Genomic DNA, 25090 nt, shown 5'->3' on the forward strand with positions numbered 1-25090 from the left:
TCTAAAGATTTAATAATAGTTATGTATGTGTTTTTTCGTGTGTTTTGTTCGAATGGTAACCACTCCTGAAGAAGTGCCAAATGTCTAAATCCAATGGACCAGTCACTGGATAAGTTTGGCACAGAAATGTTAACATAGAGTGGTGCATAAATCGATATATCGAATTTGAAGTCTCTGTCTCTTTTGAATATGAAAATTTAAAAGTTTAAAAACCTTATAATATATATATATATATATATATATATATAAAGTTAGGTGAGATTCGGGTAATCCTTATAGAATGTTATTCAAAGCTTGTCCAGTTTTTGGCTACCTGTTGTCATCATACAGTAGAGACACACATGCTGCTTGATATACTTCAGGAATTCCATAATGTTCCAAGAATTTATGTAAATAGATCAAAGACAGAAAATAGAATTAACAAGATTCTTTTCCATTTTCTTTCTTTGATATATATGTATATGTAACATATGGTATAATTATAAACAGGGAAAATGTTAGCTATTTCTCCGCAGACTGAAAAAAATGATAAACAACCTTAATCAATTTTTGAACCTTATTGGGTTCTTATCAGAGGTGTCCACAGCATTTTAACAATCTCCAGAGAAACAAGCAGCCAAACTGTTTATATACTCAACAAATGCAGCAGTTACTCTATGAAGGACCCCCTAATTTGCATACCGAAAGTGTTTAACACTATAAACACCAGCAGCCTGTCAACGGGATTCTTAGTCCACACAGTATCAAAGTATGATATGATATATACATAACATATAGGTATAATTATAAACAGGGAAAATTTTAGCCATTTCTCTGCAGACTGAAAAAAAATGATGAACAACTTTAATTGATTTTCGAACCTTATTGGGTTCTCATCAGAGGCGTCCACTAGGAACTTCCCCCGACCCGCGTCCATTGGACAGTGTAAGTTCGTGATAGGACTGGAGTCTAAAATAATGTAATTCTGCTTCTGTCTGTGATGCTCTGACAACTGCAGTAGAAGCAGCATTGTGAGTACGCCCAAGTTCTGCTTGTTGAGCTGTCTGTGATGCTCTGGCAGATGAAGTAGAAGAAGCAGCAATGTGAGCATGCCAAAGCACATGTTCTTCTGTCTCGCTTGCCTGCAAGGAATGCAAAACTGAAGCATTTTTTGTTTTTCTGCCAATGAGACTCTTGCTTTTTCGAGGCATCCTATTGAAAATATGTAATTGAATGAATCTTTAAAAAATTCAATTAAATTTACCTCATTGCTGTTCGCATTCACTAAATATGGTATTTCAACACAAAAAATTCCCACAACACTAAAGCACACAGTTATTTGCAATGGTATTGTAAGTTCCAAATGGCATATGGATGCGGACAGTTGCAAATGAGCATTCACATGTGGACAAAATGTATTTCGAGAAAATCAATATTCTATCAACCAAAAATGCAATTGTGATAAAATGTAAACGATCAATGCAAACACCAGTGCACTGACAGGTGGCAGAAGGTAAAAGGTATTTCTAAGAAATATCACACTTGTGTGAAATTTAAATAAAAAGAATGTGCAAATTGAAATGGTTTCTAGGACTTCTCTGAAAATGAAAGACACTCAAAACCAGACTTCCTTTGGGAAAAAAAGGATGTTAGCATTAAAATTACCTTATATTAATTTGGAAGTAATGAAAATTCTTTATAAATAAAGTTATTTAAGTCCACATGACCGAGAAACTTCAAATGGTTCGGCAACATGTGATGTTGACCGATAAAGAAGCAAACTTTGTGGATGAATAAGCTACCAGAACCAACCAAATAGTGCTTTTTTTTAGAAGGTAACCGATGTAAAATTTGCAAAAATGATAAGAAGAATTTGCCAAAATATCATTCAGTTATGCTAGCGAAGTTTTTAATCGGATTTGAATTTCTTCAAAATTAAAAAAAAAAAATTTAAGGGAGGTAACTGCAATATCCACGTGCAATGATTATCTCCCTTCTTCTAATAACTGACGTCAAGAAAGAAATGTTGGAAAATATAAACCGTAAAAGAGAAGGGAAAACAGATACGAGTAATAGTAACACAGGAAAATGTTCTAAATGGTACTTTTAGTTTTGCATTCCTTCAGATTTCCTAACATATTAAAAAGACTAAGAAAATAAACTTCGAAAGATAACGTCTTTCCTAATAGCTCTCCGCGTCCATTCAGGATATTTTCCTGTTGTTGCTCATACATATTTCTATGCTTTAAAAAAGATCCTGGATCGGGAAGGTAGCTGGAACACCCTGGAGAGGGATCATACACATCAATATTTTTTTTATTAAACACATTTACTTAGTACATATATATTTGCTTGCACAATGGGTACATTTATACCACCTCACCTCTGCAGAAGGGATACCACTCAAAAGCAGCACCATCGTATTAGGAACAAATATATTCTCACGGTCTCGAAACAACTGACGCAACACCCTTCACTTCAAGATTAAATTCAAGAAAATCTTTCTATAAAATTTACGAATTTATCTTGAAAGATTCAAAAAAAAATTTAATATTGGGGAGAAATGAACCTTTAAAAAACGACAGGAAAAAACACTCTCCAAGTGGTAGGGATCTGGTTGAGGACCTCACTGAATCAGTACTTGGTCTTTATCGTCTAACTAGAAAGCCGGATGAGATCAGAATAGTGGTTAATTTTCATCGATGAGGATATCGTGAATCCTCGACATATCAGGTATTCACATGAGACAGATCCCCTTGTATTGCACAGTAGGGCCTTTTCTATTTTGGTGGCATATGAAACAATCCATTTAACTGGCGAGACATCCATCTATAATTGAATTTGAATGCTTGAGAGAGAGAGAGAGAGAAAGAGAACGTAACAGTAATAGATGAAGGGGGGGATAATCATTCTACCACTGCAGTTTCAATTAGGTCTCTTGAATCACCACCTCACTTTCATCGCAACATAATGATACTCTTCCAAAAGTCTTCACCAGATGGATAGGTACAGGGGTCTGTTCTGAGTTAAGGAGACAGTATTGGCAGTACCCTACCATGGCATAAATTTAAGATACATCTAATCTAAGGTCATTTTATTTTTTTTCCAACCAAGAAGGCTAAAACTCTGTCACTTTCATAAATTGGCCTCTGTAGTAGCTTGTTTTTTGAGTATCTCCTTTGACCTCATAGCAGCTGATTCTGCAACACCTATCATTAGGCATAACATGACCCTGTTTTACCTGATCTATGATGCAAGTAACCAGTACGAGCACTATTTGCAAGTTATTTTCAGTATCTCAGTAACTATCATCGTTGGCCCAGCTGCTTTCCCTGCCTTCATATCCTTAATCACATTTTCGACTGTACAACCATTATCCTCTGTAAAATTAATTTGGTGTAAGTTATTTTCCACACGTCTCATTCAGTAACTTCATGTAGTAACATTTACAAGCTTCTTTTGGGGGAGAGGGTCAGTCGATTAGATCGATTCCAGTACGTAACTGGTACTTGATTTATCGACCTTGAAAGGATGAAAAGCAAAGTCGACCTTGGTGGAATTTGAACTCAGAACATAAAGACAGACGAAATACCCCTAAGCCTTTTGCTTGGCACACTAACGGTTCTGCCAGCTCACTGCCTTTTATAAGCCTCTTTCTGTTCAACATCAGTGATGGTATGTGTGCTACTGTCTCTCTCAGCAACATCTTGATTCACATTCACACACTGTTTTGCAATCTGAAACATTGTATGCTTCTATCCACTCATTGCAGAACATTGACAAAATCTCTTAGCTTGTCTCTGTGCTACATTTACCTGATGTCTATCTTTTCTTATAGCTAAATGATACTATTCCCTGTTTCACCTTTCTTCCAAGTATTTCAACTCATGTCACCTATCTGAACTGTACATTGCTCTATCCACACTTCTGGTCTGTAGCTCATAACAGGTTGTCTTTTACAAGCTCTCACCATGATTATTGTGTCTCTGTATATTGCTGAAAAGCCAATTATCAAACCCTAATTTCCTTAAGGATCACTGAATCATTTCAAGTGGCATTTGTTAACCTAGAGAAGGCCTTCTCTAGGTTAACAAATGCCAGCTATAAGGGCTCATTCCTGGTTAGGTACTTCTCCTGTGCTTATCTAAATAAGAAGGTAGCATCAATAGTACTTTTATCTGGCACAAAGCCAAACTGCCTCTTATCTAAGTTCATTATCTTTCTAATCAATTAATGTGTGAGTGTGTGTGTGATATGTAGGCATGGTTAAATTGTTAAGAAATTCACAATCAAGTTCCATGGGTTTGATTCCATTGCCCAACACATTGATTAAATCCTCTAGTGAGGTTCTGGTTGGCCTAAGCAGTGAGTGAAACTGGGTTGATTGTAACTGTGCAGAAGTCTGTAAGATAAGTCAAAGAAGCCAGCCCTTCCTGTGATGCAGTACCAAACTGATTTCTGCAAGCAGATTATATCAAGGATACATGTGTCTGTAAAATACACAGCCATATACACCATAATACAATGAGTAGATAATTCCATTCATTGAACAATGAACATCATCAAAATTAACACATCATTCCTCATCACTATATGTGTCAGAGAGAGAGAGAGAAAGGGAGGGAGAGAAATATATTAATAATATGAAATCAATATGTACCCTTCCTATTCAAACTTGTAAAGAAAAGGTCTTGCAGCTGATCAAATCAATAGAATTCTGCTGGACAACTGGAAAGTCTTGTTTAAAACAATCCTATTACCACCAAAGCAAAGAAAATATTTCCCATGGTATAAATAGATGAATATAATGACTGCATTTGACTAATTATTATCCAATAAGTAGAGCAGCAGTCAACATTAAATAAATGTTTAGAAGCTACCTTACATATGAGGATATGTGGTACTGACATTTATAGATATGAATTTCCAAAGTATAACAAAGTTGGTTAAGAGATGAAAACCTCATGAATATCATAGATGCATAAAGTATTCATTTTTTTATGTGATTAGATGTTTAAAGTCTTTTCTAGACAAAGTGGTTCACAAACATGCAGTTTCCTATCATCTTTCTCCTCTCTCACTCACTCTAACTTTTTTTTTACTGGCTTGATCTGAAGGAACAGGCTGAACCCATAGCTTTTGAAGATTTTTCTGAGACTGGTGAAATCAACTCCATTAACATTCATCTTGATGAGGTGTGGCTCAACAGCTGCAGTGGAAATATGTGCAAGGACAGTTCCTGAAAGCCAATGTTCTGAGAATGAAGAACCAAGCTTAAATATTAATGTAGAGCTGTGTTTGGTGGACACATTGTGGGTGATGAGAAGAGGAGAGATGAATCAAAAGTGTATGAGTAGAAGTGGCAGAAGACTGGACAGCTCCTCAGAGGAGAGGCCAGAAAGATGAGACAATACATCTGGAATATGTTGGAGAATGACTTCATGACAATCAGTCAAGTGGATGTAATCTAAACTATAAATATTGAAGCAGTGTAGATGTGAAAGAAATATTCTGGCCTTTTCTGAACTTCAATGTAGGTTAAAGTATGTTCTGACTCTGAAAAGGAAGACCAATTTTGGTGATTCATTTTTGGCTATATAAAGGATGTACATCTGCCAAGAGTATTCCTCAGTGATGGTGAAGCCTAGGATTTGTAGTAACTTTCAAGGTTTTTCAATGTTATCTATGTTCTTTTTTTTCCCTCCTATACCAACATACATATGATGAAACTGAATATAAACTATGTCAATGTCACTAATCTCGGAAGGGCTGTAAAAATCATGGGCACATTCCATCTTCCTGATTAATACATAAAAAAAAACTGGAACAAATATTCCTAAAGAGTATGAATCAATTAGTTTCCTCTTGCCTTTTGAATAAGCATCCTTATCTATGCATACATAGTTTATTTAAGCTACTCTAGAGATTTATTACTTTGGGTGTTTACAAGTGTGCAGCTGCTTCTTCAAATAAGTCAATATTGGCATTAGGAAGGGCATCCAGCTGTAGAAACTCTGCCAAATTAGATTGGAGCCTGGTGTTGCCATCCGGTTTCACCAGTCCTCAGTTAAATCGTCCAACCCATGCTAGCATGGAAAGCGGACGTTAAACAATGATGATGATGATGATGATGATGATGATCGGCTCTTTCATGAGGTTCAGCATCTGGTTATCAGTTTTCATCACTTCTGCCATGTTTTCTCAATTTTCCTTTTGCATAGATTTCTTTCACTTGAATCTTTTAGCATTTTGATATACAACTGTCCTCCCTTGTTAGTGCTGTCATTTTTCCTGCACACTACATTTGATTCTTCTTACACCCAGTTTTATCCTCAGCTCATTTGTTCTATCATTCATACATACTAACATAGCATCTCCAGCAAACCATTCTCACTTAATTTCTTTGCAGTCTCTGCACATCCTGTGTATTCAATGCCCAAAATTTTACTACCATTCAACACTTCATTTACAAGCACCATAGAATATACTCTTCAGTTGAAGAAAGAATTCCTTTGCTGTTGGCAAAGGTAACAACTCCCTGAACTTTTTGATTCTGTTCTTACTGTCATTATTGTATTTTCAAAATACCCACATCATTTAGTCCACCTACATTGTATAGAGTCTTTGGAGCAATAGAAGGAATTTATTTCATGATGCTTTTATTGCTGACATCTCTAATGTATTTACTACACACAAAGTGTTCTTTCTCTGACAGCATGCCTATGATTCCATTACATATTGTACATCTATAATTGAGAAATTTCTACTAACATTCATATGGCAGTAGAGACTTATCTTTCAGTTGTTTTGGGTCAAAGAGTCTGCATAGGTTATGAACATAGTAACTTGGGTCAATGATTGGCTAAAACCTTTGATGGTAATGTCCTGATACTAATAATTGGAACCAGAATAACTTAATGAAAGCATTGCTCAATGTACACTTCTAGTGATGTAAAGAAAGAGAAGGGAACCTCTTGCAGTATTCAAATTTGAAACTGCCTGCTGACAAAGTCTCTAAATGCTCAATATGGCAAAAAGTATTGTGTTAAAAAACCAAAACAGTAATTTTATGTAAGTTGACATGTCTGAATTCATGTATTTAAAGAAACATTATTTTTCTCAACAAGCATAGATCCCCCAACAGACAACAGATTTTATGCATTAACAATTTACCTTTGGTTCTAAAAAGGTACTGTTGTGAGACCAATTTCCAATGGGTGAAATACTGTTAAGCATTTTGCCTGGTGTGCTAATGTTTCTGCCAGTTCACTGCCTTTCCATTATTGTATATTGAAAACATTTGAATTATATAGACTTGTCACATTAACCAGTAATGATTGGTTAACATACCTATCATGTGAGTGTTTGGATATATGTTGAGTCCTGTGTTGTGATTGGTTGAGTGTTGCACAGGAATTGGAATAAAGGTCCAATCACATTGTGTGTAACATATTTCAAACAATTAATCCTGTATATGTTCTGGAGCTTCCTTTTTTCCATAAATTGGTGCAACAAATTATTTATGAGTCAGATGGCTGAGAGTTTTTCATCAAGGTAAGTTAAATTGATAGAGCCCATGTAAAACAATAATGACCCAAGCTGAATTATCAAAATGATGGATGAACCACAACAGAATTTGTAATGTCCCATTGTTATTTTAAAGTTGTTTTTTTTTTTGGTTACTTCTATGAATGAACATGCAAAATATATTATACAATGATATATATGATTCTTTATCAAAACCAAGGGAGATTTTACCCAACAGAAAAGTACCATGACCCTGGCATAAATCAATGGTAAATTGTGGAAGAAATTAAAATAATTGAAGCTGATAAACATTTAATTGAATGATTTTTTAGCCATAAAACAATTATAAAATAAATACAGAAAATACTTTTTTGTAAATGAGTATAAGAGCAAGTGTGCAATAGGTGAGCAAAAATTGTTTTAACTAATTTGATAATAAAAATGCAACAGAATTAACTTAAATGTTAATTCTGCAAAAGTGAAATCAGTAAATTAGAATTAAATTAAATAATAAATATAACAGTAACAAGAGACAAGAGAAAGTAAAAACTACTTCTAAAACAGGCACAAAACCTGGAATTTGGAGAAGGTGGAGGTAAGTCAATTAAATCAATTCTTTTCTACTCTAGGCACAAGGCCCGAAATTTTGGGGGAGGGGGCCAATTGATTAGATTGACCCCAGTACACAACTGGTACTTAATTTATTGACTCAAAGGATGAAAGACAAAGGTGACCTTGGTGGAATTTGAACTTAGAACGTAAAGACAGACGAAATACTGCTAAGCATTTTGCCCAGCGTGCTAATGTTTCTGCCAGCTCGCTGCCTTTCCATTATTGTATATTGACTGGTACTTTTATCAACATTGGAGGGATGAAAGGAGAGTTGACTTTGGTGAGATTTGAACCCAAAACATAATGAAACAAGAGAAATACGAAGTATTTTATCTAACACTTTAACAATTTACTGACCAAAGAAAGAAAAAAAGTATTAATAATGATTTATTACATTAGTACAGTCTCAGCTTAAGAGGAAGGGTACAATCAATTGATTCTACTTCAGTATTCTGGTATTTGGTTTTCTACACTCAGAGCATAACAGAATATAGCTACACACCACTAAGCATTTAGCCTGGCAGTCAACCATGACACCAACTTAATAATAGTTGGCTTTGAATGTGTGTTTGTTTGTTTTTGCTAGGTACTAAATATTTATCTTTTACTGTTTCAGTAATTAAACTGCAGCCATGCTGGAGCATTGTCTTGAAAGTTAAACAAATCGACCCCAGTACTTATTTTTATTATTATTTTGTGAAGCCTGGAAATTTATTCTATCAGTCAGTTTTGCCGAACCACTAAGTTACAGAATGTAAACACACAAGCACTAGTTGTCAAGCAATGGTGGGGGAACAACACAGACACAAACACACACATATATATATATATATATATATATATATTTTATTTGTTTCAGTAAATTGATTGTGGCCATGCTGGAGCACCGCCTTTAGTCGAACAAATCGACCCCAGTACTTATTCTTTGTAAGCCTAGTACTTATTCTATAGGTCTAACCCAAACCGCTAAGTTATGGGGATGTAAACACACCAGCATCGGTTGTCAAATGATGGTGAGGGGACAAACACAGACACGCAAACACACACATATCATCATCATCATCATTGATTAACATCCGTTTTCCATGCTGGCATGGGTTGGATGGTTTGACTGAAGTCTGGAGACCCAGCGGCTGCACCAGGTTCCAATCTGGTCAGGCAGAGTTTCCACAGCTGGATGCCCTTCCTAACGCCAACAACTCCGAGAGTGTAGTGGGTACACGATTCTTTAAATACATGAATTCAGACATGTTAACTTACATAAAATTACTGTTTTGGTTTTTAACACAATACTTTTTGCCATCATTTGGTGCTTTTTATGTAGCAGTGGCACCAGAGCCAGTCAGGCAGACCTGGCTTCGACCACGTTCAGATAGTGTTTTTTAAGTGCCATCAGCATGGGAGCCAGTCAGGGAGCACCAGCTCCAGCTCAGATATTGGTTTTATTTGACTCAACAGGTCTTCTCAAGCATATCATATTGCCCGATGCATCAGGAGTATTCTTAACAGGGCTGGACATGCGTGGCTGCAATCTCAGTTTAGTTTCTGGATCTTCTCAATCACAGAATATCTTCAAAGGTCCTGGTCTCCTGTCATTGCCTCTGTGAGGCCCAATGTTCAAAGGTCATGCTTCACCACCTCATCCCATGTCTTCCTGGGTCTACCTCTTCCACGAGTTCTTTCTACAGTTAGGGAGTGGTGGCACTTCCTCACACAGCTGTCTTCATTCTTCTGTAACACATGACCATACCAGCACAGTCGCCTCTCTTGCACACTACATTTGATGTATAATTCTTATATAGAGGATGGCAAAACTTGAAAAGAGTTTTGATTAAATGATGGACTGAGTTGTACAGGAAGGAGGACTGGCAGTGTGAGTGTATAATACTGAAGGTAAGAATTTATCAGTTTTGTTAAATTTGTTTTACACTGCTGGTATTTCAGGTGTTTGCTAGTTTTTGATATATTTGTCAACGTTTGACATGTACCTCTTTACAAACAGAACAACTGTACTGATCTATCAACCCATCATTTTATTTTTCCTAAAAAAGAGATAACCAATCTCTTCAAAAAATGTATGTGTGTGTGTTTACATACACACACACACACATATTTCTTTCTACATTAAGAATTTCCCTCCCCACCCCATAATTTTAAATATTAAAACCCTCTTTTTGTATCATATAAATATGGTTCCATCTTCTGTTTCCAAAGGGTTAATGACATTTATCCCATCACAAAATGCAAATATATGATTTTATAAATCAAGATTCAATTTCTACAGTCCTTAAAAAATTGATAAAAGAGCAACTTCCACTCTTTATATGCAAAATCAATCAATGATTTAATCACTTTTTTGAAAATTTAATCATCTTTGTTTTCAGTGCAAAACCAAAATAAAAAATTTTTAACTGTTGATTAAAACGAATTTATTTGTTACTTTGCTGCAATGAGCTCCATAATAATTGGATTATATTGGTGCTATAAGCCATAAGATGGATTCGTCTTGTAACTCAAATGATTGTACTATAATATGTTCTGTATTTCAAATTAAAGAATTAATCATATTTATATTAGTTAAATTGACACAATGATTTCTTGCATTAGTACAAGGCCACACATTTTTAGCAGTAGGGCAGGATCAATTAAATCAGGCAATAGAATAGTTCCAGTACATAACTAATATGTTGATAACTCTGAAAGATGGAAGTCAAAAGTTGATTTTTGTAAGGTTTTCAATTCTTGATGTAAAGAGATGAAAGTGAACTCTGAAATTCATTTAGTTCTGCACTCTATACTGAACCAATTTCCATTCGATAATTGTAATAAAATTATAGAGATCCAGAGAAAAAAAATTTATATGTAGATTAATTCCAGCATTCCATATATATACATGCTTCCAGCATTTACTTTAACAATTAAAGGTGTTAAAAAGTAGAACTCAAACACTTTTCAAACAACTACCTCGATTTTTCATTGGACTGTCTAAGCAGAGATAACAGGGTCTACTTAGCAATGACAACAACAACAACAAAAGTTGAAACAAAATTTGAGAGTTAAGTAATTCTTATATTTCATCCACTTTATTTCCAACCACTAAGCAAATTTTGATTTTGAAATCTTACATTCTTTGGCACCCATAAAATATGTGAAATTTAAAAAAAAAAAAATGAAGGGAAGACATTGAATGATAATTTATGTTAGTAAGAATTTATTTGCAATGACTCTAGTTACCTTCCAACAACATGCAGAATTTATACAACTGAATTCTCTGAGAAATGGGTTATAAAATTTGTTATATATTACAAGACATATGTCAAGTTGGATAGCTTTCTTTTCTTTTCCTTCTCTGTTTAAGTGTTTCTCTTTTCTTTTAGAAAATATTAATTATATTGCAGTATTGCCAGAATACATATCGATCTGCTGTAGCTCTGGAAGAAAAACAAATGGCAACAGTTTTCATTATATATATAATGATATAAGTCATAAACAGAAATGGAACCTGACAAAAGATCTAACAAAGCAGCCATGAACAGCTCAACAAGATCACAAATACATATTGCTTGGAATAACATGAAAGGACAAAACAATGAAACAGAACTAAGAAAAATAAAAAAATAAATAAATGACTGTCATATTTATAAAATCATTGAAGTGGACACATACAAGGGATGAGAAAGCTGACAGACTAGATTCAGAAAATCCACAAAAGAAAGAGAATGATAAAGAATGAGATTAAAGATAAATTGGTTAGATTTGGAAATAAATTATAGATCAGAAACTGAAAACCAAAAGTTATGAAGAAATACAAGGTAAGCCATTACCAGTAGAGGTTAAAGTAATAGCTGATTTGATTGAGAAAGGACTCTTTAGTACTGGAAGATAATCTCTCAAGAATAAAATGAACCCAACTTTAAGGTGATTGGTGATTAGGAGCATCCATGACATACAATGAGAAGATTAGTTGTACTAAAGGACTGTAAAAACCCATCCAATACTTGTGAGCATAGAAAAATAGATCGGTGTTTTATATTTATGAGACATATGCTACATACTACTAGACGCAGTAGCCAAATTTCCTCCAAATAAGAAAAACACATTGGAGCTAAACACACACACTATCCAACACACACATTAAAATATAAAGGTATCATTTGCTTTTATGTCCACTTTTCCATACTGGCATGACTGGGGAAAACACATTGAAGCAACATGAGTAGATAACCTTCCAGTTGCCAATCCTTAGCTGTTTTTCAAGTAAGGGTTTATTTTCATTCCAAACTCCTTTGAAAGTGTAGAACTACAAGATGCTTTGATTATAGGAAATATAAATTTGACATCATTGTTTTGCTCAAACATTCACATGCACACAACAATTTCTGTCAACAAATTTCATTTACAAGGCATTGGCTAACCTGATATTGCTCAATGTGTCACACAGTGAGATAATATATCATTTTAAGAGTAAATCTTGATGTGGATACAGCTATAAATAAAGTCGTATCTACGATCAAATTCACTGTTAAAATTATTTATATCATATTTTTTCAAAGTTTTATTTTTACACACACACACATCCTTAACCCTTTAGCATTCAAATTATTCTGTCAAAAGTAATGCTTATTTATTCACATAGTTTTGAATTTATCATGCATTATCTTGTAGCTTTAAGATTTCAATGATGTGATTGCATATTATATTTTTAGAATGATATTGTAGGGTTGATGTGAGAGGCCAGATCTAGCTGGTTTTAAGACAAAACAGAGAGTATTTGGGCTGGATATGACCTGTTTAAATGCTAAAGGGTCAATGCATTATACATTATATAGATTAATATACATACCATAGAGTTAGCTAAAATCTCTTTAAGAATTCTTCAGCACTCAGTCGAGCTCTAGAATTGACTGCTAATTTCATTTCACTGATTTCTTTATCAATCTCCTCCATAAACTGAATGATGAAGTCAACCAGTTTATGTTTGTACATCTGCTCTGTATGGAAATTGGTGATTAGGAAGCTGATGTCATAACCCTGAAATTTAAATTGAATGGTTTGGAGACAATCATTTTAAGCAAAAAAATGTACTGTGATAAAAGCTCTACATGATCACTTTACCAAATAGAAATAGTAACCAAATATAATATTTTAAAAAAGAAAGGACACATTGAATAATGAAGTTCTTGTTATGCCCTCTGGAAAAAAAAATTAAGATGGTCACAGCTTGAATGCTTCTGATCATAGGTCTGCTGTATGTTCTGGGGCCGCACAATTACAACATTTATCTACTATAGGTTATTATGAAATAGTAGTTCTTAGCATTATCAGTGCAAACTAAATTAATGTCAGTACATAAGCATTTACTAATCTACCAGCTATCTCAGACACTAGAGATTTGTTTTAGATAACAAAATATATACACGAGAATAAAAGAACATTTTGAGTTCTGTATAACTATCAAATAATATATCTATTGTATTGTCCAATTAGTTTGTATAGAATCAAAAAGTAACTTTGGAGATGAGTATTATGAACTAAGGTAAAGTTTGAAAGTTTCAATTCCTCGGGAGCTTATAGCTCATCCTTTTCCTAAATCCCTGGGATTCAGAAGACCAAAACTTATCACTGGTTTCCATAGCTTTAAAATGAAGGACAACTAAATATCCACTTGAACAATATGCTTATTTGCTGCAGGTACTTTCCCTGAAAGGCAAATTTAACTCAGCACTGCCAGTCAACAAAAATCAATTCTACAACACTGTAGCTGGGAAATATCTACTTGAAGCAAAATCAATTCAATTTCTGAGAATTAAGTGTCTTGGCCATGGCTACAACACAGTGCTGGAAATAAGGGTTTATCAATCCAAACTAAAAAACCTAAATTTGAACCTAGAGGGGCAATCTTTTGATGTGTGTACATGTTTTGTGTTTGTCTATATCAGATAAGGAAAATGATATTTGTTCTGCATCAAATTACAGATCTCTTGTCAATATTCCCATCAGAAATGCAGTGAATTAAGGATTGGTCAATTAGAAACAAATGATGTCATTGTTCATATATAAAATGAATAAATAGGCATGTTTTGCATCAACAGCAAAGTTGAATACACATAATCAGCAGGTCAAATAAAAGGAATTAGATAAAAAAATATACCAAATGGAACTGGATATAAGAGTTTCCCACCAATGAAATGAAGTCACAGTTGAGTTCAGCTAGAACTGAATATGATTGTAATGACATGATGCAGTATTGGACAGATTATCAAGCTGTTATGGCTGAAATAAACATGCTTTAAAGTTTTTCATTTAAAGTTGCCTTTTATTCTTACTCATATAAAAATAAAGTCTTACCTCCACTGGTTTTCTTCGTAAAATAATAAAATTTTCGGCTCTCATCATCATAAATCTCATGAATTTGTGACATAAAATTTTCTCAATTTCATCAGCCTGACAATAAAATTGAAAACAGTCATTTCAGTTTCAGATAAAATATCTCATGTTAAAATTTAATCAGAAAAAAATAATATCTTTGTTCTTAATTTTTGAAATTCCATAGTTGTTGGCAACAATTGTACAAATTTACTTTATATACTTCTTATAAAGTCTAGTGTATGAAAAGACTCTTAAAATTATCCAAGGCAGCCATACATATGAATTTTAAGATGATAGGATTTGGTTTAAGAGAAACTTGACTGTTGTTCATAGTGGATTGAATGAATCTGTAGTGGCTCCATTGTTAGGATGGCTGCTACTTTGCATGCAAAACCACTTAAAAATTATTACTACATCATCAACATCATTTTATGTTCACTCTCCATGTTGGCATTGGTTGGACAGGATGCAAATAGTGTGTCAGTACATATTCAGGAGTGGCACTCAGCTAGATAGATCCAAGGTCTGCATCTCCCTCATGAATTTTATTTTGGCTTGATTTTTACAGCTGGACACTCTTCCTACTACTAACCACTTTAAAGAGTGTGATGGGTGCTTTCTTTATAGCACCATCAAAAGGAAGGTGTCATATTCTCAACAAGATTCAAGGGTCTTCTCAACTTTCTACTTTACAAAGTGTAGTGAATGCATTTGTTCATGGCACAAGCACTACAGAGGTAACCATGTCCAAAATATGACTAAAGAGACTTCTTGACCCCCATACCTGTTCACTCACTAATCTCTTTACAGAGTGAGAGATATAAAGGATAAGTCATGAATCACAGAGATAAATCATAAGGGAGATGAGTGATAAGGATAGTACTCTGAGACAAGTACTATGAACAAGAAGATAGAGGCAATGTGATCCAAAGGGAGAGCCAAGATATGAGTAAAAAGGAGTAAGAATATAATGGCAAGTAGTGACAGCAAATGGGGGGGAGGGTGAGCCAGGATGTATAAATGAAAAGGAGCAAGAGCATACAGACAGAACAGGGAGATGACTAGCAGCAAAGAGGAAGTGGTTGAGAGTGAAGGTAAATTGTACAGGGCACAATAGGTTCAATGCAGCAAAATTTGATGTACTGATGAGGATAAACAAAAAAAAACCCAGACATTTCTCACCTGTTTTACTGCTATACTTATCCTCAATGAATTAATAGAACCTTCAATCAATACTTTTTCTTTTTCATTTCGACTGATTACAACAGGGGTTAGCAACAATTCTTTGCTGGTTCTAAAAGAAAGGATAAAAATATTTTATCCATGCTGGAAGTTCAAGAAAATGAAGATTTAAAAAAAATTTATTTAACTCTTAGTATTCTCAATGTTAATGGTGTTAAATAATGTTGAAGATAATGAAATTTTATAATTTGTTGCATATGTAGGATCCTGCTACCTACGGTGAGGTTGACCAGAACAAATATTACTATCATTATGATGGCTAGATTTTGCTAAACACAGTACAGCTGAGAGTATGGGATGTCATCATTAAAGAGTATATCTATGTAACCACCCACTCTACTAGAAACAGCAGTCAAATATTCCCCCAAATAAAAAAAACCTATCTTCTTAAAAATACAGGACACAATAAGATAATGTTATCCTAAACGCATTATATCTGGATAAAAGACAGAATAGTCGCAGCTGGTCACTTTTAGTTATAGTTTGACCTAGAGCTGAACAACAACAGCATCATCATCATCACCATCATTGTTTAAAGTCCATTTTCCTTGTTGGCAAGGGTTGGACGTCTGCTTTAATTACCTCTAAATATAAAAACATCCAATCCAGTTTTTTTACTATCTGCACCATCTCCAGCAAGTAGCACAAAGTTGCTACAAATGCTAGGTTTCACGGTGACCCCCCCCCCTACACAGTATGGTTAAGTTTGCATCCCGTAGACAAGACTTCTGCTTCAGAACCAGAAAATACTTCAGTGTTCATCACTTACTGACTCTCAGTAAAGCACAAGTAAGACCTACAATAGAGTACTGTTCCCACATCTGTGACAATGGACAATGCTGCCGCTATACACATACAAACCTCCTAGACTACATTTAATAGGAAGCTATCCAGCTAACTGACAAAATCTCACTCACCATCACACTACAACTTTTGGACTACAGACACAAGCCACCCGTCACCATCTATTCTACCACTACTACATCAGCTTCTACTCTCCTAAACAAGCAGCTAGCATAACATCTTAGCTCAAGCTGTCTCTCTTCTTCATGTCTTATGTTCCAAAACCTATTCTAAGCACTTCACTTAATCCTTCTTTTCCAGTAAGTCTATTCTGTGGAATTCCTCCTACACATGATGGTAGGTGTTCAAGTTGAGCCTGTGTAGATCTTCTATCCTGCCCCATCAGCTACTTACAGATGTTTAACTGAACATCAATCATATTAATATTGCCAGTCTCGAAATACCAGTAAGAGTACAGGGTACTGTAATCTCCCGTTTGACTAAGTCATACAAGCAAAAGGTTAAAAAGGTGAAGCAAGATACTTACTTAACTTCAACTTCTGGTTTATTGTGTCGTTCTACAACTTGTGATTCAAAGTTCTGCAAACACATTGCTGCTGTAAGAGTGTGTTTCACAGCATTTAAATAGGGACGTAATGTGGCAGCCTGAAAATATAAGAGAAGAAAGATATTTTAATCAATTAACGAATTAGTCAATCAAATGATACTCATTAAAAACGATACCAGGAAAACTCTTTATTATTCCCTATCTTCATAGCTTCTCTTGTATATATATGTTTTTAAAGCACTGGTGCCAGTGCCACGTAAAAAACACTGGTGCTGGTACCATGTAAAAAGCACTGGTGCCACATAAAAAGCACCAAGATGGTGCTATGTAAAAGACACTGGTGCTGGTGCCATGTAAAAAGCACCTAGTACCCCTTGTAAAGTGGTTGACATTGGGAAGGGTGTCCAGCTGCAGACACCATACCAAAACAGACAATGAACCTGGTGTGGCTTCCAGCCTTGCCAGCTCCTGTCAAATCATCCAACCCATGCCAGCATGGAAAACCAGCATTAAATTAAGATGATGATGATTCCTAAACTTTTTAATGATTACAATAAGTCTGTCATGTAATAATTAAAATAGAATCCTAGATCTCTTATGTGATTGCATGAGTGTGCATGTATATGTGCATAAGTGTGTTCTCTTACACACGTCATCATTTAACATCCCTTTTTCCATGCTGACATGGGTTGGATGCTTTGATGCAAACTGATGAGCCAAGGGCTGCAGCAAGCTCAGACTTCTGCTTTGGTGTGGTTTCTACAGCTGGATGTGTGTGTGTGTGTGTGTGCTTGTTTTTTCCCTTGTCCTGACATGAGTACACTAATTATGAATGAAAAACTGTTTCATTTGTTTCCAATCCTCTGTGAAAGCATGACCAACCACTGAGTTACCAGTTGTTCCAAAGAATTAAGGATAACCTTACTTGGAAACAGGTAAGGGCTGGTGACAGGAAAAGCATCTGGCCATAGTAAAATTTGCCTCAACAGAGTTCTGCCTAACCCATGCAAAAGTGGATGTTAAAAAAAATGACAATGAAACTATTTTATATATATTTTTTCATGCTGACATAAGATGAACTGGTTGTCCAACTCATAGATAGTCCAAGTCACTTCCTACTGGGATTTACTGCTCCCAAAGCCTAGGTGCTTGTACATGTTATTTGATTTCTATGGCTGGATACTCTTCCTAATGCTAACCACTTTATAAGGTGTACTGAGTGCATTTTCTCATGATATACATACTAAGGAGGTAAAAGTAATACAGCTATAGCAAAAAAGCTTAAAATTAATCGAACAACAGTCTGGAAAATTGTCAAGAAATTTCAAGAGATTGGTTCCTCCACTGATCAACCTGGATGTGGCTGAAAAAGAAGTGTGTGGACCCCTCAGCTTATCAAAAATGCCAAAGAAAAGCTACGGCAAAATCCTTGTTGTTCCATCAGAAAACTGGCTGCCACAGCAAAAATAAGCCAAACATTGATGTATTGAGTGCTGAAGGAGGATCTCAGGACTCACCCCTACAAGATGATCCACCACCATGAGCTCACGCAAGTTTATAAGGCCATGAGACTGTAGAGAAGTCATCTTAACCTGCGTCAGATTGCTGAAGACATGCTGCCCAACCTGATGTTCATTGATGAAAAGAAATTCGACATCATCAAATAGATAGTAAACCACCAGAATGACTGACTTTGGAGTGTATCTGGCTCCATCAAGGGTAGACTCATAAATCGATGTTAAAATCCACAGTCAGTTATGGTTTGGACAGCTGTGATAGCCACTGGAAGGTCTCACCTAGTTTTTGTGCCCTTGGGTGTTAAAATTAACACCCAGCGATATGTTGGCGACATTTTGGAAGCTGAACTGCTTCCATGGAAAAATGAGCACTTTAAGGCACACCTTGGAGTCTCCAACAGGACTCGGCACCATCCCACATTTCCAAACAGACACAACACTGGATTCAGAAAAACATTCTGTTGTTCATAGGCAAGGATGTATGGCCCTCAAGAAACCCTAATCTCAATCCATAGGATTTTTCTGTTTGGTCCATTTGGGGTCTCAAGTACTCCTCTGAAGGTAGTAAAACTGAGCCAAGAATAAGCTTCAATTCCACAAGAACAGCTGTGATTCGAAACAAAGTTGGTCATATCGAATAAATGTGGTAGTGTCATAATTGTGTTTCCTTTACCATTGCATTGGAACACCTGAAATATAACAATATTTTGCTTCGGCAAAATTGAAAAAAGTTGGTTGCTTTAATTTTGGGACACCGTGTGTGTGTGTGTGTGTATGTGTGTGTGTGTGTGTATACACACACAGTGAGAGTAAGAGTGGGAATAGAAAACTGCTCTAACAAACAAAATCTTTCTTTCCCCTCCATGTAAACATGAGAAAATGGATGTAAAACAGCAATAATAAATAAACAAACAATAACAACACTGAAGACTGATATTGAAATATTTTTCTCATGCAATCAGGAAACAAATATGTGAATAAGAAAAAAGAGAGAATTATAATGAAAACTATAACAAAAAAGGAAGAACTACTGATCAGTACATTGATCGCTGTTTTGTATCAACAATCAATAAAAATAAACAATACTAATTAAATGTTGCTGGTGTTAGCTGTATATATTATAAGCAGCTTTAAATCTATATCAGATTAAATTAATGTAGTGTATGTATGGATGTGTGTATGGTGGGATGCACATGTGTATACACACATGCAGTACATATACACATGTTGGGTAATACTATGAAGGCTACTCTGGAATATATGATGACACCAAGAATGAGGAGAGATGAAGGGTTCTGGAATTCTGGGACATAAATTACCTAACCTTTTGCAATACTAACTTTAGGAAACCATCCAATCACTTAAATGCTCACCAATAATACTCACTAGAAAATTAGATGGAAAGTTGTGAACATTAAATCTTGCCATAGAGAAAAACATACTGTTCAACATAGACTAGGGATTAATTACTTCGAATAAGAGTTGAATAAACCCAGAGAAATAAGGCAATTTGGAGAACGTTGTGAAAACTGAAAGATACCCTACTAAACATAGGTTCAGAGTTCTGGGTGACATACATGTCAAGAGAGAGGAGAGAGAAATCTATAGCATGTCAAGGTAGAGAGGACAACTGCAAGCCTTGGACAAAATTTGTGGTTGGAACAAGTATTAGCTAGAAAAAAGGGTGACATAATGATGATAGAATAATATCATAGAGTTATAAAAGCGAAAGGACAGACCTGGACAGAGTGAAAAAAAGGGAGCAGCAAAGAACACTATCAAATAACTAGAAAAGAAGCACACTCAAATTTATGTAGCACAGAAATGATCAAGATATTGTTGGGAAGAGTGTGTTCAGAATGATAGCTGTACACTTACCCTTTCCAAAATTGAGGGAGAAAAAGGCTTAGAAATGTTATATGAAGTTTCTGAATGTGGAGAATGTGTCGGAGGTAGATGAAGAATCTCAACTAGACCCAACAAAGGGACTGGCTATTGAAGTTGACAATTATTTGATTGAAATAGCCTTTAAGGTTATGAAGGTAAGGAAAGCTGTAGAAACATCAGGGATAATCACCAAGACACTGAAAATATCTGGCAAAATAGAGGCCAAGCTTGCCACCCATATAAGACAGTCGGGTTTGTCATACACAATGACTGATGTAGCAGCATCATCATTAACTGCTACAAAGGCAAAGGAGGAGGAGTTCTAGAAAAAAGCAACTGCAGAGACATCAAACTAATGAACCAAATTAGGTAAGGAACAGAATCTGCTATAGCATAACTAATCAGCAAGAGATTAGCTTTGATGAATTGCATTTCAAATTTGAACCAGATGAATGGTACCACTGATACCTGAGACAACTTAGCTAGGAGTAAGCCACTGTACCAAGTACTTTTTGATCCAGAAAAGGTTTTTGACAGAAGACCACATTCAGTTTAGTGGTATTTTAGAAAACTTTTAGCAAAGAGAAAGTTGGCAATGATTTCAGTGATGAATTTAGTGCACAAATAGGTATTTATGAAGACTCAGTTCACAGACTGCTCCTATTTATTTTAGTTCTCCAGATCATAACTTTAAAAATAATTTAGTCTGAGGAAGAGATTAAGTGCCTAAAACATTTACAGGACTCCCAGGCTAGTGAGACCAAAGATACAGATGTTTAGTTTGAACACCTGCAAGTTGATGACTGCTAGAAGTAGATTCCAGAGAGTTGCAATTTGAGGCAAAAGGAGTGTTTAGTGCCAGATTTGAAAGATGTGTAGAAAAGAGGCTAGTACACATTGGGTGATTGCATATTTAGTTAGTTCAGAAGAACAGAAACTATTGTAGCAGTGACACAAGACAGATGTGGAAACAGTTTATCGGTGGGTCAGTGATTGTAATGCATTGATGAATGAAGGTTAACCAATCATGGGATGGTCTTCACAGGAGGGGCTGCGGTTTGTATGAATCAATGTTATGAAGCAGTCATAGTCAGCTTGAGTAAACTTATAGCATGGAGGTAGGCAATCAAAACCTTTGGAGAAATTAAGCTCAGTGATTTATTTGTTTAAATATCTTATATCTGTCTTGCTAGTCGATCTGGTTGCATATACTTGAAGCCTTTAGTGATGACATCAAAGACAAATAGGTTTGGTCAGTATATGCTGGTTTGGACTTAGTATTGTTTCATTTAGTAAATTAATTCTCCATTTACCTTGTTAGATTGAGCTGACAAGGAAGTTTAATACATTTTAAAATGCTCGTATTTAAATTAAAATCTCTTTGAAGATTTAATATAAGGACCATTTGCTAATTATGTTCTGAACAACAGAGTTATGCACCAATAAATAACAGTTATTTTACTAAAGCTCCTCACATCTTTGATTAATTTCAAAATGAACTGAAAAACAAGTATAAGAAATATAGTCATGAAAGACATAAGCTCTCAATCGTCTGTATTAACCCTATTGCCTTGGGGTTACTGTATACCGATTTTCTTACATAGTCACAGGGTCAATTTTCATAGTATTTTGTAACTCAGTATATTACTGTTAATTATTTTATTCAATCTAATGGTGAATGCTAGGTCACTATTAATTACCTATCTCTTATACAACAACCAGAGTTTATAAAGGAGGAAGAGCAGAATCATAAAATGTGGTGTTCAAAACTACTCTCAAAGCCATTATGATTACTAATTGTTATTTTATCTTGGCAAAATCATTAGAGCATTGGAAAAATGCTTTACAATGTTTGTTCTAGCTCTTTATGTTCTGTGTTCAAATTCCACAAAGGTCACTTTGCCTGTCATCCTTTTGGGAGTGGTTAATAAAATGCCAGTTAAATACGGGAAGAGGGGCATCAACTAACCCCAATATCCTCAAAATTACTGACATTGCATCTAAATGTAATAGGACTTTTTAAACATTAAATAGCTATGAGAGTCCAGTAGAGTAAAATAGGAATCAAAGGGGTTCATATATAAAAAAAAATTTTTTAAATGGTTGCAAAACATTGTATTAACGGATAGCAGTATCAGGAAATTAGCACTAATCAAATGGTAGACCAAAGCTTCATTTAACATAACAATGCTACGAATAAAGACTATATAGCATGACAAAACTATAGGTGGAAGAGTTAATAGAATACCAAACAATCAGAGAAAAATAACACAGTATCCTGTTATAAACTTATAATATATTTATTGCATTTTCGCCCCCCCCCCCATAAAACATGGCTCTTTCAATAGACTAATCAACTTATCTGCAAAAAAAGGTACCATAAAAGATAGTAGTTGCTGTTTAATCCTAGGTCAGCCTTGATCAAGCAGGCCTATCAGGCTAGCCAATAAGATTTATTGTTTCTGTCTATCTAAAATCACAATATTCAATGTCCTTTTTTAAGTTATCAGGATGTTATTATATCTAAGTGAGAGTTGGCTGCTACTTCTACCAGGTGAAGTAATCACATAAAGGCATACTTGTTAGCTTTGTATAGGATAATATAACAGCCAAATCTTCTTCAAATTATACCACACTATCTTAAAAATATAAATATACATTGAATAGTAACTGGGAGGAAAGAAACAATGATCATAACTTCAATGCCTTTGATCACAGGTCATTTGCTCAAATAGGGCAAACCAGGAATTAAAAATATCAGTCATAAGTTTTATGGAGCTTGAACTGTAAAATTAATGAGTGACACATTAGAATTTCAGTTTTTAATTTGATGCCGCCAAGAAGAAAACATTATCTGTAATATCAATACAGTGAGATATATTTCTCTTAATCAGCCCAAAGTCAAGGAAACTGCAGATAAACACTGGCCAAGTGGGCCAGAAAGGTTTGTGAAAGGAAACGATAATATAGTATAACAGTTAACTGCTGAAACACTTAACAGTGACCTAAAAACTGAGTATGTCTGGCATGTGAAGCTCAAAGGAATGTTGAATTAACTGCAGCCATCCCAACTGAGGCTGAACTTGGACATTGCTCATTAATCTGCAGTTTACAATTCTGGAGACAATTTATTATATATGGTACTCAGAATAATAATGATAAAAGTTTTATTATTATTATTGTTTCACAAGGCCTACAAAAGTTTGGGGGTGGATATCTTCAAACAAACCAATCCCTAGTACTTGACTGGAAGAATAACTATCACCTGCAGAGTGAGACAGTAGACTCCAACTAAAAGTAAATTGTAATAAAATGGTCACAATTTCAAACAATGCTTTTTAATTTTGAAAAGAATGGATTATATATTTAACTGGATTTCCTTTTTTTAAAAATCATTTAAGTGACATTGTGTTTGATCTTTTGGTTTTAAATTTGATGAACTTTAGATTTTTGATGAAACAAAGATGTTTCTGCTTTCTTCTATAGTATTTTTATGGCTTATTTCTATTATGCCCTTAATTTTCAGCCTTTGATAAACATAGCCCCATTAAAAAAAAATTTGCAAGTTTTGTTTTATGCTTGATTCAAAGTAACTTCCTTAATTGATAATATACAAAACTGAAATGGTATGCTTTTAGACTTTAAACCCAAACTTGAACAAGTTAAGGTGGATTCACTCTCACAACATATGTTGCATGCATTCAACAAACATAAGAAATGTATGCTTAGTCTAATTACAAATAGGAGTCAATAGTACCATAAATTGATGAGACTGAGGTTTTATGAACCGATTCTACAGTTTTGATCATCAGGAGCCTTACATAGAGGTGAAAAAGCAAAACACATAGAATATTGAATAATTAGGTCTGAAATTCAAAGTTTAGTGCAGGTGTTTTGTTGTGAATATGGACAGTACAAAAGCACACTTAATTCTATATCTCAGTTCACCTAGTTTTGGAAATAGGTATTAGGTTTTGGAAATAGGTATTACAATGTAACCAGAACGTTTAAAATAATATAAGTAGTAAGCCAAATGATCTTCTTTCCTTACTTCATAATTAACTTAAATTAGATTTTTAATGTTATCTGCATTAAATACGTAAACACTTAATTCTTTGGATAATTAAACTCAGTGACTTATATTCTTAAATGTGTTACCTATAATAAACTGGAATAACTATCTAAGGAGAGATTTATTTCTATACATAATAAAACTAGATCTAAGTAACAACCAACCTATCCCTTTTTAATAAACCCTTCTGAATGTTAGAGATGCTGGACCAAGGGATCGTGTTCAAAACGGGGGCACCAGTATTTTCTTAACGAAACACTATGAAACTTGGGACACTGGTAGAATGTGTCATATAAAACATCTTTTTCTCTTAGTCTTCTTAACAAAAAAACGTACATCGCAAGTTATTTCATGTTAAAGTTGTCGTATTTCTGTAATTTCAACCAATGACTGACGTCCATTCAGCCGTAAAAATTAAGTGCTGACTACGTAAACAAACGATTCTCAAACGATTCTGGCGGTGATAAAATTATTATTTCCTTGTCAAAAAATGGCTGAAGCATATTGGCAGTAGCTAATAAACCTTTCTATTAT

General features: G+C 34.8%; 1 protein-coding gene across 1 annotated transcript in view; it reads right to left on the minus strand.

Moving 5' to 3' along the window:
• Positions 1–11306: 11306 nt before the first annotated feature.
• LOC106883254 (actin-related protein 2/3 complex subunit 4) overlaps positions 11307–25090 on the minus strand; it is a 17730-nt gene continuing 3946 nt past the window's right edge. Inside the window, exons 2-6 of the mRNA XM_014934190.2 lie at positions 17060–17178; positions 15670–15781; positions 14467–14562; positions 12962–13149; positions 11307–11549 (exon numbers count right to left, since the gene is read on the minus strand). Of these exons, the coding sequence (XP_014789676.1) occupies positions 12973–13149; positions 14467–14562; positions 15670–15781; positions 17060–17178 (504 nt within the window). The 3' untranslated portion in view covers positions 11307–11549; positions 12962–12972. The remainder of the gene's footprint in view (positions 11550–12961; positions 13150–14466; positions 14563–15669; positions 15782–17059; positions 17179–25090) is intronic.

This window comes from Octopus bimaculoides, chromosome 3 (assembly GCF_001194135.2).
Source record: "Octopus bimaculoides isolate UCB-OBI-ISO-001 chromosome 3, ASM119413v2, whole genome shotgun sequence".
NCBI lineage: Eukaryota > Metazoa > Mollusca > Cephalopoda > Octopoda > Octopodidae > Octopus > Octopus bimaculoides.